Source organism: Mobula birostris, chromosome 10 (assembly GCF_030028105.1).
Source record: "Mobula birostris isolate sMobBir1 chromosome 10, sMobBir1.hap1, whole genome shotgun sequence".
NCBI classification, from domain to species: Eukaryota; Metazoa; Chordata; class Chondrichthyes; order Myliobatiformes; family Myliobatidae; genus Mobula; species Mobula birostris.
In genome coordinates this window covers 126,121,311-126,137,892 of record NC_092379.1, presented here as the reverse complement: position 1 = coordinate 126,137,892, position 16,582 = coordinate 126,121,311, and the positions used below count along the sequence as shown (strand labels likewise).

At 42.4% G+C, this 16,582-nt stretch overlaps 1 protein-coding gene across 5 annotated transcripts in view; it reads right to left on the bottom strand.

Moving 5' to 3' along the window:
• The window catches only part of col4a6 (collagen, type IV, alpha 6), a 448,523-nt gene that overhangs the window by 151,716 nt on the left and 280,225 nt on the right, over window positions 1–16,582 (bottom strand). For all 5 annotated transcript variants that reach the window (XM_072270937.1, XM_072270936.1, XM_072270938.1 and 2 more), the window contains exons 7-12: window positions 12,371–12,487; window positions 10,966–11,037; window positions 8,396–8,431; window positions 7,203–7,265; window positions 5,826–5,861; window positions 3,915–3,956 (exon numbers count right to left, since the gene is read on the bottom strand). In XM_072270937.1, coding sequence (XP_072127038.1) covers window positions 3,915–3,956; window positions 5,826–5,861; window positions 7,203–7,265; window positions 8,396–8,431; window positions 10,966–11,037; window positions 12,371–12,487 — 366 coding nt within the window. The remainder of the gene's footprint in view (window positions 1–3,914; window positions 3,957–5,825; window positions 5,862–7,202; window positions 7,266–8,395; window positions 8,432–10,965; window positions 11,038–12,370; window positions 12,488–16,582) is intronic.

Sequence of the window (16,582 nt, the reverse complement as noted above, 5' to 3'; positions counted from 1 at the left end):
CTCTGGATTTCCAGCATCTTCAGAACCTCCTGTGTTTAGGAAAGTGAGGACAGCCAGGTTCCATGCTGAATATAATATGTTTAACTGGTACTATTGGCTACTGAATTTTATTCAAGCAGTTTCAATTTCAGAAGCACCTCAACTCCCCCACTGCATCCACGGTGACATGGTGCTTTAAGATGTCCACTAGCTTCTATTCTAGGAGGTTTGCCTGACATTAAAAACCAAGAGCTGCCAAGCACACTCGTCAAAGGAGAACTGCATCATTGACAAGTGGTTTCAATCACAGTGAGAGCTGGCTGCAACGTCAGTGGAGCCTGGTGGTCTCACATACAACCTGCTTGGAAGCAAATGAGAATGAAGTGAGCAAAAGCATCAGTTAAAGGCAGTCAGCAACCCTACTGCTGTTGCTTGCTGTTTATTAACACAGAGTAACGTACAATGTAACTAGCATGCAATTACTCATTCTCAGTGACAGATATCTGCATTTTCAATATTGTTTCTTTATTTGTGATTTGAGCACATAAGGAGGAGGAGCAGGAATGAGCTAGGTGGCTCTTGCACCTGCTCTGCTATTCACCAAGTTCATGGCTGTTCAGGTTCTGACCTTAGTTCTTGGTTCTTTCCTAATCCCCAAACACCCTTTCTCCCTCATAGAACAACACTCCGTCTATCGAGGAATACTTCAAAAACATCCCGTGATTCAGAAGGTCTTGAATTGTTGGAATTCTCTACCACACAATCCAATGGGGTAAAGAACTCCCAAGACTCATGAACATCTAAGAGAAGGAATATTTGTTCATCTCTCTATTAATTGGATGATCCCTTGGTTCTAGATTCCCTAGTAAAGAAAAACACACTCTGCCAACATCTCTTTCAGAATCTTGTATGTTTCAATACAATTACCTTTCATTCTTCTAAATTCCAGTTGGAATAGGCCCAACAAGTAGCTCAACATGCCTCCTAACACATTGTTTAACTTGTGTCCAGGTGCTAATACGATCAGGTGAACACCTGGCACCTCGTCGTTCACTGCAGTCCATAAGTGCAGCTTTAATTTTTAACTAAAATATAAGGACAGTGGAGACCTCTAAAAACTAAAGACCTGGGTGTAAAAAAAACATTATTACACTTTTTCTATTTAAAGAGCAGGAGGCAAATGAAATGTGGAATGCACGGTAGTGTTGTGGTTAGTTCATCGCTTTATAGTGCTTGCAATCACCGATTGGGGTTTAATTCCCACCGCTGTTTGTAATGAGTCTCCCCGTGACCATGTGGGTTTCCCCCAGGTGCTTCTGTTTCCTCCCACACTGCAAAGACATAGAATTAGTAAGCTGTGGGCACGGTATGTTGACTCAGGAAGCTTGGTGATATTCGTGAGCTGCCCCCCACCCCCAACACATATTTGGACTGTATTGGTTGTTGGCAAAAAAGACGCACTTTACTATATTTTTCAATGTTTCGGTCTACATTTGCCAAATAAAGCAGATCTGAGCTGCTAGAAATACTGAGAAGGTCAGGCAGCATCTGTGGAGAATGTTTCAGGTCAATAATATTCTATTAGAACAGCTGACTGAACTGGTCTGCTTTACGGTTGGTAGAATTTGAACTGTTCAGTTTTAACCAAAACAAGCCACCTCTGAATCTTTACTTTGAAATATTTATTCTTCACTAACATAGTTCCATGTTGTCACCCATGCAAAGTGGATTTTACTTGTTTTGAATTCCAAATGTATGTATGGGTTACAATAGTCAGTGGATTAACTGTAATGATCTGATACTGTAGTGTATTTTAATGATGATTACTGACTTTATTACAGAAATTGATGGATTACTCATCTGTTATTTATTAAAGGTATCTGATTTTGCCAAAAAAAAGATCTAAAACAGAAAATTTTTCAAAAACTGAACCAAAAGAAAGTCCCTTGCTAGCAATAAAGGGAGAAATGGATGACAGCTCCATGCTGCCACTTGTTGTTCATTTACAGTACTACAGTAAAATTTAAAGATGTACAAATTCCCTATCAAGTTTATTTAAGGAATGCACACATCTAGCCCAAATGAAATTCAATGTTCCTTAGGACAAAGGAGTAACTAACTGGGACAATTCTTGCAGCCCATCAGAGATTACAGAAGTTCTGAGACTGAAATAAATTTGCTTCATTTAAAATGCTGGTGGAACTCAGCAGGACACCTGAGCTCTTCCAGCATTTCATATGTTGCACTAGAACTCCAGCATTGCAGAATCTTTTGTGTTTATATTGCTTAATTCAATCCAACTTCTAGTAGTTGCTTCAATATCTAACACTTGTGTCATTTTAATGGACAATTGTTGATTTGAAATGTGATCTCCTTTTCTTTTCTCAGAATTGCACAAATCTTTTCCATTTTTCAGCTGAATATTGATTATTGCTGCTTTGGGAATGGTTATGGGATAGTTGATGGGAAATTTTGAAGGACGGCCCCATTGCTATCTTCAATCATTTTAATAAGCACAGATTGTAGATGCCTTCAAAGAAATTTTACAATGAAATGAGTCAATAAGAATAGTAAACTATTGTTCTGTCCATGATTCTCTACAATACTAAATGAGAGATTCTCTTTTTGTAAGAAGTAGGCAAAACTACTGGTGGTGTTATCGCTATAATACCTGGATTGAGTTTAATTAATTATATTGCAGACCAGATAAAGTGGACCTACTTCTCTGAGAGGACTCAACAAACCATAGCTAATAAACATATGGTCACCAATACCGAAAGTAACTTTTTCTTATTCCAAATTTATTTAATTTTTTGGGTTTAAATTGTCTACAACCATGTTATAATTTTACCTAATCGGCCCAGGTTTATTGATAAAAGTTCAGTCATTTGATCACCACACTACCATTCCCAGGCAGAGAAATTCCCATTCCATGCCCTCTGTCAGGAAAATGGAGTATGCAGAGATCTAGACTTGTATCTCTTGATGGAACCTCCTGGTACTGGAAGGCACATTTTAAGGTGTATTCATTCATGTAAGAGAAAAACAATGAGACAAAAGTACATATTGAATGGAACAGGGGATGCAGCATGCCAGTCAGGAATGTGATTGGTTATTAGAGTGACCTGGAATAATTCTTGAGACAAAGAGAAGTCATTATCAATGACTTCAACAGGCAAATTATTGCATTTCGAGATCAATAAAGGATTAGGTGTGCAGGAAGAGGTAACTTCCTAAGCTAAAATATTTCATTTTCCCAGATTCTTCTCTGGTAATATCGACACTCAGTTGCCACTTTATTAGCTACACCTGTACACCTGCTCTTTATCTAATCTATCAACCATGTGTCAGTAACTCAATGCATAAAAGCATGCTGCCATGGTGAAGAGGTTCATATCAAACTTAAGAATGGGGAGAAACGTGATCTAAGTGACTTTGACCATTGAATGATTGTTGGCGTCAGACAGGGTTGTTTGAGTATCCTAGGATCTTCACACAACAGTCTCTAGAGTTTCCAGCGAATGGTGCAAAGAAAAACATCCAATGAGTGACAGTTCGGTGCATGAAAACACCTTGTTTATGAGTGAGGTCAGAGGAGAATGGCCAGACTGGCTCAAGCTGAGAGGAAGGACAGAGTAACTCAAATAACCACACATTACAACAGTGGTGTGCAGAAGAGCATCTCTGAAAGCACATGTCAGATTTTAAAGTGGATGGGCTACAGGAGCAGAAGACCAAGAACATACTTAATAAAGTGGCTACTGAGTGTATATTGATATTGCATGTTTGTAACTGGGATTACAGGGCTCATAGTATAAGAATCCATAGTGAAAATGCAGATATTTTATTTGTAATGAATAAGAATGCACTTCCTTCGATGCAAAATATTAAACATAGTAGTTTGGCTGGAGTTTTCACCCCTGCCACATGCTTACCTTTGCTCCTTTCTGTCCTTGGAATCCTAATCCCATGTTACCCTGAAACACAGTTTTATTTTAAATTTTTTGAAAGAACATTTTTTGAAAATTTTTTTGTCAGCTGCAGGCTTCCATATACAGTACCATGCAAAAGCCTTAGGGACATAAACAGTATATAGCTAGGGTGCCCAAGACTTTTGCACAGCACTGTATATTGGTTAAAACAAGAAGAACATTTTTTGAAAACCACATTGCAGAGGATGAACTGTGTGTGTGGTTCTATACATTCAGTCTCTGTGGCTCAGGATGGTCACACACCACAGCATGCCCTCTGTAACCACACTCTTCAATGTTGTAACTTCCTACTGAGGCCTGTGGACATACCCAAAGATCTGAGAATTCCAGAATAATCCAGCAACTCTGCCCATTGTGGCTTTGCTAGCTCTTTAAAAAAATCCTATATCTCACAGAGCCATAGAACAGAGAAACAGACCATACAGCCCACCATGCCTAAACTGACCGTAAGATTTGCATTTACACTGACCCTATTCACTAGGACTTGGTCTGTAGCCATCTAAGCCCCAGCAACTCAGGAGTTCATCTAGAGACTTATTAAATGTTATGACAGGACCTGCTTCCACCACCGACTCGGGAAGTGTGTTCAAAATTCCAGCCACAACTTGGATGAGAAACCTCTTCCTCAAATGCCCTTCACACATCATATCTCTCATCCTAAACTTATGCCCAATTGCCCTCTTTTGTGGGATATGGCTTGCCACTCTCTATGCCATCTTTTTTTTTGTATACTTCTCTCAGGATCCCTCACCATGTCCCAGCTTCCTGTGTTCCAAGAAAAAAAAATTTGGCCTAACCAGTCTATCCTCATAAATAAAATGCTTCAATCCAGGCAACACCTGGTGAATCTCCTCTGGTCCCTCTTAGTTACAAGATATCCTTCCTCTAGTCCAGGGGTTCCCGCCTTTTTTTAATGCCATGGACCTACCATTAACTGAGAGATCTGTGTACCCCAGGTTGGGAACCCCTGCTCTCGTTATAAAGTCATAGAGTACTACAGCATGGAAATGGGACCTTTGGGCTATCTAGTCCACACTGACCTGATCTTCTGCCCAGTGCGGTGGCCAGAACTGCACAAGGTACAGTATCCATCTGTGGCCTGACCAATGTTTTATAAAGTTGCACTCTACCACACTGCTCTTACGCTATACGCAAGTGTCTTCTACGCCTGCATCACCACCTAACTCTGTACATTGCCATCTTTAGAGACCCTTGCGCTTGTAAGCCAAAATTCTGTTGTCCCAATTCTACCTGGGACTCACCATTCATTGTGTATATCTTTAACTCTAAAAAGAGCATCATCTTTCACTTATCATGATTAAATTTCATCTGCTTTTGCTCTACCTAGTTTAGTAAAACATCAATAATGTTCTATAGCCTAAATCTATCCGACACACTATCAACATCACAACGATTTTCATGTCATCTGCAGGCTTACGTATACAGTACCACGCAAAAGCCTTCGGGACATAAACAGTATATAGCTAGGGTGCCTAATACTTTTGCCCAGCACCATATATTGGTTAAAACAGGAAGGTGGTTGGGAAACTAGCTCAGCAGTATTAAGTGTTATTTGGAAACTGGAAAGATATAATATACAGTACCATGTTAAAGTCTTTAGGTACCCTAGCTATATATATTTTCAATAGTACTGTACGTCCTACATTCAATACAGCAAGGTTCTCAGCAGCAGTCCCTGTGACACGCTTCTTGTCATGAGTTTTCAGTCATATGACCAGCCGTCCAACACCACCCTCTGCCTCCCATTCCCAAGCCAAAGTGTAGGAGTGCCTGCACAGATCTCCTGGTAACTCTGTAAACAAACACTAGAGATCAAGTTGAATGGTCACTAACCTTCTGGCCCCGAGATCCCGGTGGGCCAGGGCGACCCTGCAGAAAAAGACCAAAAGATTAGAAGGTTCCTCAGAGAAATAACATTGAGATGATGATCTACAAACACTCAAAGGGAACTTAAACATTTAACTTTATTGCCAATTTTTCCAGATTAGCTTTGGTATAGGTTTGTCTCTGGCAACATCATCAGGAACTTGTACCCATAAAACAGGGCATGAGTACAGAACCATCAGGGTGGGCATGTCACCCAGAAGAGAGATAGAATGCTGCTCATTCTCCATGTCTGGGCACTCTTCACTGCCCCTAGTATTAAAACTTGCTCTGCTTCCTGCATAGGATTGAACTTGAGACATTGCTGGTACTCTTATGGCTCTCCAATAAATGTTTTCACCACTAGAGGGAGGCACCAGCAAATATTTTAACTAAGCAGCCACAGGGTAAAATCCTGAACTGCTGGCTTTGATAGTTCTTGCACCAGGCACACAGAGAATGACATCCAGTTAGAACGGAAATGAGGAGGAACTCCTTAGCCAGAGTGTGGTGAATCTGTGGAATTCATTGCCACAGACATTCTTGAAGGCCAAGTTACTGGGTATATTTAAAGCAGAGATTCTTGATTAATAATGGTGTCAAAGTTACCGGGAGTGCATGAGAATGGGGTTGAGGGGTAAAATAAATCAGCCATAATTGAATGGCAGAGCAAACTCGATAGGCCGAATGACCTAATTCTGCTCCTATGTCTTATGGACTGTTAAATTAACAGATACCTGAACAAGTTCCAGGAAATGAAAGGCTTTATACATATGAGGCTCGTTTGACGGCTCTGGTTCTGTATTTAATGGAGTTCCGAAGGATGAGGGGGAATCTCACAAAAACCAACTGGATACTGTAAGACCTGGACAGAGTCAACGTGGAGAGGATGTTTCCATTGGTAAGAGAGTCTCGGACAGAGGGCACAGGTTCAGAACAAAGGGACGTCCCATAGAATTGAGATGAGGCAAGTAACTTCAGCTAGAGTATAGTGAACCTGTGGAATTCGGTGCCAGAGAGGACTGTGTAAGCTGTCACTGAGGGCATTCAAGACAGAGATTGATAGTCTCTTGATTGGAAAGGAGGTGAAAGGTGATTGGGAGAAGGCAGGAGAATAGGGTTGAAAAAAAAATCAGCCAGGAGACTCAGTGGGCTGAAGGACCTAATTTAGTTCCTTTATTAGGGTCTGAAGGCAACCGAAGATTGCACTACTTTTCAACATATCTGGTAAAGACAATAAAACAACAGAAAGACAAAACTATCGTCAACTTTAAATAACACCCTTCTAATAAGACAATCTGAGATAGATGAAAGAAAATACAAGTTGCCTTTTCAGAGTGTACATACTGGAATGCCAGGGATGCCTCTAGCACCCTGGGGACCATAGGGACCAGGTAAACCCTTTGAACCCTGCAAGAGAAAGCAGAAACACGTGAGCCAGGTCACCCTATGAAGAGAGACTGAGATGAGTCCGTATGCACTGGACTTCCTGGCGTGGTCCCCACTGAGACAAGTAAGGTGCACATAGCCCTCAGACACTGTAAGAGCTTGGCCACTTAGGACAGAAACAAATGCCATTAGTGCACCAGCAACCCAGTTTAATTCCACCACTGTCTGCGAGGGATGTACAGAGACCCCTCTCTTCTTGTGTGCACTTGCTCTTTACATATTTCTTTGCGTTGTTTAATTGCCGAGTGCCACCTAACGCTTCTCCATATTGAATTACTTTGTGCCATTTGTTCACCATTAACCTTCCCTGTGGGTGGGGGTGTGGAGATAGGTCTCTACCAAAAGAGATGTAAGGTGCTCCTTTTCTCCACTTGCCTGCAGGTCATCCTTGGGCAAGGTGTAGCACCTGCTTAGCCCCCCACTGGTCAGAGTCACGTGAAGCCATAGGAGCAGGTGCTGAATAGCTGTATGAGCAGCTGCTGTACATCACAAATCCTGGTTATGTGACCAATGACACTAGGCAGACAATCCCTGAAAGGTATTGGTAAAGGCTGGGGCGACCTAACTTGGAAAGACACTGCCCAGAAGGCAATGGCAAACCACTTCTGTAGAGAACTTTGCCAAGAGTAATCAACGCCATACGACACAGCAAAAAATGACGATGATGATGAGTATGTGAAAATGACAAAATAAATTCAGTTACCTATTGTAGAACAATCACCGGGAATAGGAATCAGAGCAATTTTGAAAATGAAACTCAGTTGTGGATTTTGCACCCAAAACACATGCTGGAGGCACAGTGGGTCAAACAGCATCTATGGGAGGGGGAGGCAGTGGAAGGAATTGTCAATATTTTGGGTTGAGGCTATGCCTGAGGACCAGAAACGTGGACAAGCTGTTCAATCTGTTTATGCCCTACATGTAAATTGTTCTTTTTCTGCTCCAGATTCCAGCACTTTGCACCTTCCAACATCTTTGTGTCTCCAAATAATTAAGGGGCCCCCTGTTGTTAGACATGCAAAAATACCAAGGCCAGACACAGTTCCTTTGATTCTGCCACCCGACACAACATGTACTGCTACGATACTCACAGGAAACCCATCCAAACCTGGGAGGCCAGGCTCACCCTGTGGGAGAGGAAAGAAGAGATCAAAGCAACTTCAAACATGAATAAACATAACGAATAAACATAACGAAACAGTGACATTTGAGCCATGAATAATTACCACAGACTTTATTTTTACCAAGATTGAAGAAAAGCAAATGGCTTTGACATGTGACATTTGTCTCAGCCTGGGTCCCAGAGCCATTCATGGCCATAAGAACCTATCTGGGGAAGAGAGAGGTACCTACAAAGGAGACTCTGCTGTAGTGAAGGCCCTCTTCTCACCCAGCATACTGTATTACCTACAGATAAAGGTACCTAATCGGGTTGGTAGGACTATAAGGGTTAATTTATCAGACCAATAATCCAGATATCTGTGTTCAAATCCCACTATAGCAGATGAGGAACTTAAATTCAGAAAATAATCTGGAAAGAAATTAACAAAAACTAGTTGGAATGAACAAAAATAGACTTATTAATGAACACTAAAAAACATACTTCATTCACTAAAGCGCTTCAGGAGGTGTGTCTCATTTAAAGTGGTGTACACAGGACTCTATTCCAGTCAATGCCGTCACCTCTGAAGTGGGCTCACCTAACCACTCAGTTTAAGGCAGGGGTTCTCAACCTTGGGCCCACAGACCCCTTGCTGACTAGTATTGGTTCCTGGCATTTAAAAGGCAGGGACTCCCTTTAAGGTCAATGATGGAGCATCAATAGATACAGGCCTTGCCAGAATGCCCAAAGGCTCAATAATGAATTGAAAGTACCCTCCTCATCTTTGAAATCTGGCTTCAAAGACGGCAAGGGTCTGATTACACAGGAGTTCTGAAGTAGTGTGTTGTCTTTTGATGAGGCAATGAATCCAAAATGCCATTAGAAATTGAAAGCCTGGCTGGTCCCTGAAGTGGTAGCTTCCTGTAAATCCCTGTCTGTCTGGGTTTCTGCATTCTGTAGCTGTGGTGAAGGTGTTTGAGTTCCTTGTGAGGTAACAGAAGGGGCAGGGTTTCGAGGCTGCAGACCAATCGCATTCATTAGTCCCATATCTCGGTCTGGTGTCCACGATGTTCTATTCGGCCCAGGCCTCTCATTGTTCCTGTTGCTGTGATGGGTGGAAAAAGGTTCTGAAAGTTGCTCCCAATTGTGTTTGGTCTCCAGTTTTGATGCTACAGGCTGGCAAATGACTAGGTCTCCCTTATTGGTCCCATAGGCCAGGCCCAGCCCAGGCTCTGGAAGCCAGCGTGCAGAGTTTATACTAACATGTCTCCTCTGGTCTGGAGGCTTTGGGTACAAAACGTTGGAAACTCTCCTCATTGAGGTTTCCCCATCATGGGGTTGCTGCAGTCAGATGGTGGAGGCCAGTGCTGGAACAAGTTCTGATTGGCCCTTGGAGAATGCAGGGGGCACCTCCTCCTCCACATAGCAGACAGATACAAACCCATCAGCACCAGGAGCCAGCACAGCTTCAACAGGAGGTGCTCCAGGACAGGACGCTTTGTTCGCATCCAGCGATTGATCGCTGAGGGCTGGATGACAGCAGTCATACAGCGAGAACGAGGCACTACCACTGCCTCCATGGGAGGCTTTGGAAACAACATTATCGTCAGCCACTGAATACATCGAGGTTCACAGACAGACTGAGCGCACACCCACCAAGCACCCTCGGCAGAACAGAAATGGACAGTAGTTACAGTCATATTCTGGTAGACTTGGCCATCCCCAGCAACTCCAGCAGCTTAGTGACAGACTTCGGAGAAAGTAATGAAAGGGATCAGACATTCGAACAGCTCAGCAGAAGTAGTGTCCTTGGGGATGATGGGATCTTTGGTCAACAACCCATGACTTTTATGGACACGGGTGCCTCTTTCCATCCTGTCGGCGCACACAGCCCCCCATATTGTTGATAATACTGATAATCATAGCACTGGCAACAGGGGCTCAGACAGGAGGTAAAATTAGGTGCTCTGCTGTTCAGGGTAAAAGAATCCAAAAAAAATGCATGTCCCATGGTTTGTATGTGTAGAATCTAGCTAAAACAGCCAAGGAAATTACACTGACTTGTTTTTAGTAGTATTTGATTTAAGTTGTTTTTTTTCCCCTTTTTTTGTAAACTGGTAACTTATTATTTTACAGAAATGGAATCTAGTTAAGTGCAAGCAAAAGAGACCTATGTGAACACCAAAGATCACAATAACGAATAAAAACTCTTTAAAAACTGGAAATAATTAAAAAAAAAACGAATTTGAAAGCCTGCATGCAAAGATTGGCTTTAACCTTTCCTGCATTGTTGCAGCAGCTTCATCAATTATGACCTGTCAAGGCTGTAAGGGATACTGTATTAGCACAAATCTTTCATAACCAGCATGAACCTACAATGGTTTCCACTGCATTGCCATGTCAACCTGACTAAAATAAATGCACCAATGGTCATCATATAATTCCTAAAGTAACAACAATTTCTGATTCTACGTTCTGCTCCTTTGCTTATTTTGGCTTTCCAACACTCAGTTTTTCTCCATAACCTCTGAACCCATGTAACCACGTGGGCCATCTCACCCTTGATCCAACGGAAGACGTGTAGTAGTAGTAGGCTGGCTCTCCTTTGGCACCTTTGCGACCAACTTCACCCTGGATGGAAAGACAGAAATCAGGAATTTTAAAATCTCTTGGGGTTTCACCAGATTCTGGATTATTCTTCAAAGGTTTCCCGAAGAGGGAGTAAAGCTCATGGTCCAGCAGAAGTTAGCACATCGATACAAGGCCACACGTTTAAGAGGTAAGTGGCTAAAATTTCATCCTCAGTCAGAATATCCAAACATCCAAGATACAGCAATGCATTCCAAAGAACCAAAATTCAAAAGTGGAGTTCAGAGATCAGGAGCATTCTCCGTGGCTGTTGCACTTTATTCTGCATTCTGTATTTGTTTTACCTTGTGCTATTGCTGAGGCTTTATAGGGCATTGGTCAGACCACCCCTGGAGTATTGTTAGTAGTTGTTGGTCCCATATCTAAAACAGAATGTGCTGATATTGGAGAGGGTCCGGAGCAGGTTTACGAGAATGATCCTGGGAATGAAAGGGTTAATGTAAGAACATTTGATGGCTCTGGGCCTACATTCACTGGAATAAACTGATTGAATTTTGAAAAGCATGGATAGAGTAGATGTGGAGAGGACGTTTCCAATAGTGGGAGTCTAGGACTAGAGGGCACAACTTCAGGCTTGAAGGGCCTTTAGAACAGAGATGAGAGGAATTTCTTTCACCAGACAGATGCAAGTCAGTGGAATTCATTGCTACAGATAGCTGTGGAGGCCAAGTCATTGGGTGTATTTAAAGTAGATGATATTTAATTAGTAAGGGCGTCAAAAGTTATGGGGTTCAGGAAGGAAAATGCAGTTGAGAGGGAATATAAATTTACTATGACTGAACGGTAGAGCAAGCTCGATGGGTTGAGTGGCTTAAATCTGCCCCTATGTCTATGGTGTTATCTCAATGCATTGCGTAATGAATTGATTTGTATGAACATTACAGAAGACAAGCTTTTTACTGCATCCCGGTACATTTAACAATAATAAACTAATTCCAATTCCAATTCCAATGCTTGTTTGACATTATCAGTTGTGGATAAATATCTGCATGAAAGTCTAGAGTTAATGTCTGCTATATTGAGAGAACAGATGGTGAAAGGAAGCAGCATTAAGTCTTCAGGCCACCTCTCACTATACAATAATTTGACACTGAAACCTTTGAGAATGGACAAATTTAAGTTCAGCTGAATTGATCTTTGAAATGGATAATTAAATAAATTGGTGTATTGGATTCTTCAGTGAAACAATCACATCATCTTTTCACTGCCAGTCTGAATAAGTTGCAGTCTAAACCAAATAAATTTGAAACCATCGTTCCATACTAAATATTTTCCCTGGAAAATTAGTCAATCCAAAACTGCATCAATTACTCACCTGCAATCCTGGTATTCCAGCATATCCTTTAAAACCATCGGAACCAGGATCTCCTTTGGTGCCATTGCACCCATCTAGACCAGGAAAACCTCTTGGACCTTGTTGACCTGGATGACCCTTTTAAAAAGTAATGTACAGTGTATAAAATAGCAAAATACTACTTTGGCAAATAATATTTAGAATGAAACAACCTTTAATCCTTCTTTATTGAGGATGTCGCCAGGATTTAAAGAACTGGATTATAGGAAAGAGGTTGCACAGGCTAGGATTTACTCCCACGAGACTGAGAAGTGATCTTATGGAGATGTATTTCATCATAGGGTGAATATGCTCAGTCTTTTCCCCAGGGTTGGGGAATCCTTCATTTACACAAAGGGTGATATGTGTGTGGAACGAGCTGCCAGATGAAATAGTTGAGGCAGGTACAGTGACCACATTCAATATGTATACAGATTGTAACAGTTTAGAAAGTTATGGGCAAAACATTGGCAAATGGGACTAGTCTGGATAGGTATCTCGGCATCAATTTCTCAAACTTCCTGTAATTTTCCCCCCTTCCCCTTCCCTCTTCTTCCATTCTCCACTCAGGCTCCCCTCTTCTCCTCACCTGCCTATCAGCTCCCCCTGTTGCCCCTCGTCCTTCCCTTTCTCCCAGGGTCCATTTTCCTTAATCAGATTCCTTCTTCTCCAGCCCTATACCTTTTCCACCTATCACATCCCTGTTTCTTACTTCCTCCCCACTCACCTCGCTTCACCTATAACCTTGTAGCTTGTACTCTGACCCCCGCCCACCCTCTTATTCTGACTTGTTCCCATTTCCTTTCCAATCCTGACGAAGGATCTCAAACTGTTTATTCATTTCTACAGATGCTGCCAGACCTGCTGAGTTCTTCCAGCATTTTGTGTGTGTCGCTCTGGAGCAGATAGGCCCTGATTTCATGTTGTATGACAATAAGGTGAAGGATAATAGAACTTCTAATTTCTCATTCCCAGCACCGTGAACGCTAAGGGATTCAGGGTTAGGCCCACTTGCGGAGGCTGCAATGTAAAGCCCTTTTCAAATAATCTTAGAGCCTTTCTCATCGTTGCCATCTTGAAACCAACACCCAACACACTGGTCTTGGGCAACCAGTGGCAACTTCATAGACAGCTCCCTTTTGTCTTTCCAGCAGTTGAGTTGAGTATAGGAGCAAAGAGGTCCTTCTGCAGTTGTACAAGGGCCTGGTGAGACCCCACCTGGAGTATTATGTGCAGTTTTGGTCTCCAAATTTGAGGAAGGACATTCTTGCTATGGAGGGAGTGCAGCATAAGTTCACTGGGTTAATTCCAGGGATGGCGGGAATGTCATATGTTGAAAGACTGGAGTGACTGGGCTTGTATACACTGGAATTTAGAAGGATGAGAGGGGATCTGATTGAAACATATAAGGTTATTAAGGGACTGGACACACTGGAGGCAGGAAGCATGTTCCCGCTGATGGGTGAGTCCAGAACCAGAGGCCACAGTTTAAGAATAAGGGGTAGGCCATTTAGAACGGAGTTGAGGAAAAACTTCTTCACACAGAGGGTTGTGGTTCTGTGGAATGCTCTGCCCCAGAAGGCTGTGGAGGCCAAGTCTCTGGATTCTTTCAAGAAAGAGTTAGATAGAGCTCTTAAAGATAGCAGAGTCAAGGGATATGGGGAGAAGGCAGGAACAGGGTACTGATTGTGGATGATCAGCCATGATCACAGTGAATGGTGGTGCTGGCATGAAGGGCCGAATGGCCTACTCCTGCACCTATTGTCTACTGTCCACAGAGGTTCAAACAAAAGACTTAACAGGAAATAAATCATAAAAACAAACTGGATTGATTTGTTTAAGGAAGTATCTTAAAAAGGTAAGAGAATAAAGATTAAGTGAGATTAAGGGTTAGCTTCATTTGTCACACGTGCATTGAAACATCGAAGCCTACAGTGAAATGTGTCGCTTGTGTTGGCGATGTGCTGGGGGCAGCCTGTAAGTGTCGCCCCACTTCCAGCACCAACATAGCATGCCCACAACTTACTAACCTCATCTTTGGAACAGGGGAGGAAACCAGAGCACACAGAGGAAACTTACATGGTAACCGGGGGAATGTACAGGTTCCTTACAGACAGTGACGGGAATCGAAACCCAAATGGTGATTGCTAACCGCTACACAATGCCACCCCCACTACGCAAGGAGGGCAGTAAGATTAATGGGATAGATCTCGTGAAGAGCTGGCATAGATGCAATGGACTGCATGGACCCCTCCTGTACTGTATCATTCTATGATTCTACAACTATGGGACATAATTTTGGGAGGAAAATGGAATGTCACTTAAGTGTTGAATGTTACTGTGGCAGGGGAATGGGAACAAATGTATCTGTTGATCAAGGAGGTCTCAAACAGAGTCAGTGTAAAGCATTTCTAACATGAGATGCTATACAGTTGTCACCATGGTTATGTCATAGACACGGGCAGTGCTGTATGCTACGGGCAGCACTGTAGTGTAGATGTGGGACAGTAACAGCTTTACAACATCAGCAAGCACCGACTGGGGCTCAATTCCCACTGCTGATGGTAAGGAATTTGTACATTCTACATGTTTCCTCTGGGTACTCTGGCTTCCTCCCATATTCCAAAGGCATATGGTTAGGGTTAGGGTGAGTAAGTTGTGGACATGCTATGTATGGTGGCATTTGCAGCCTGCCCCCAGCACATTCTTAGCCTGTGTTGGCCATTGACACAAACGATGCATTTCGCTGTATTTTCCAAAGTACAAGCGACAAATTAAGATCACCTTAATCACCTTTAATCACCTTAATCACCTTTAATGAAAAGGTCCCAGATGCAATGCTCCATATAACAACAATAACTGGATCAAGGGGGCAATTTATACATTCCTCCTCTAACCTGCCACACTGAATCACACCAGGACTGGGGCTGTCATGAACAGTGAGGAAGGCTATCACGGCTTGCAGAAGTATCTGGATTAGCAGGAAAATTGGGCTGAAAAATGGCAGATGGAACTTAATGCAGACAAGTGCAACACATTGCATTTTGGTAGGACCAACCAGGGTAGGTATTACACAGTGAACGGTAGGGCACTGCGGAGTGTGGTGGAACAAAGGGACCAGGGAATACAGGTCCATAATTCATTGAAAGTGGTGTCACAGGTAGATAGGGTCATAAAGAGAACTTTTGGCACATTAGCCTTCATAAATCAAAGTACTGAGTACAGGAGATGGGATGCTACGTTGAAGTTGTATAAGATGTTGGTGAGGCTTAATTTGGAGTATTGTGTGCAGTTTTGGTCACCTACCTACAGGAAAGATGTAAATATAAAGTTGAAAGATTACAGAGAAAATCTACAAGGATGTTGGACCTGAGTTGTAGGGAAAGATTGAATAGTTTGAACTTCATTCCTCAGAACATAAAAGATTGAGAGGAGATTTGATAGAGATACATAAAATTATGAGGGGTATAGATAGGATAAATGCAAGCAGCCTCTTTCCACTGAAGTTGGGTGGGACTACAACCAGAGGTCATGGGTTGAGTGAAAGGTGAAAAGTTTAAGGGGAAGATGATGGGAAACTTCTTCACTCAGAGGGTCGTGAGAGTGTGGAAAGAGCTGCCAAGATCAATCGGTACATGTGCACTCGATTTCAATGCTTAAGTGAAGTTTGGATAAGTACGTGGATGGTAGGAGTATGGTGGGCTATAGTCCCGGTTTAGTTCGATGGGAGTAGGCAGTTTAAATGGTTTTGGCATGAACTAGATGGGCCAAAGGGCCTGTTTCTGTGCTGTACTTCTCTATGGCTCCGATTCTAACCCATATGCTCATTCCCTTTCACATCTGAGAAAACTAATCTGTTTTACTGAACTTCACCATGAAAAGCAGTAACACTTTATTTTCTCTCTTCCGTGACTAGCAGATTTAAGCATTTTCTTGCCTTTTCTAATTCCATTTCCAATGCTTCCTGTTGATAGTGAATAATTCATTTTTTAATATGCTCCCACTAGGATATTTTAATTTTGATTTTTAACACCGTTCATGTCATCTGATAAAACCCACCACTGTACAGCATGGATCGTTCAATCACATTCCCTCCTCCAGTTGGACTCCTCTTCCTCACTCCCTACCCCCATCTCCCCCTTCGTTCCACCCACCCAGGAGTTTGCTGAGTGCTTAGCTCTCAGTTGGGGTGTT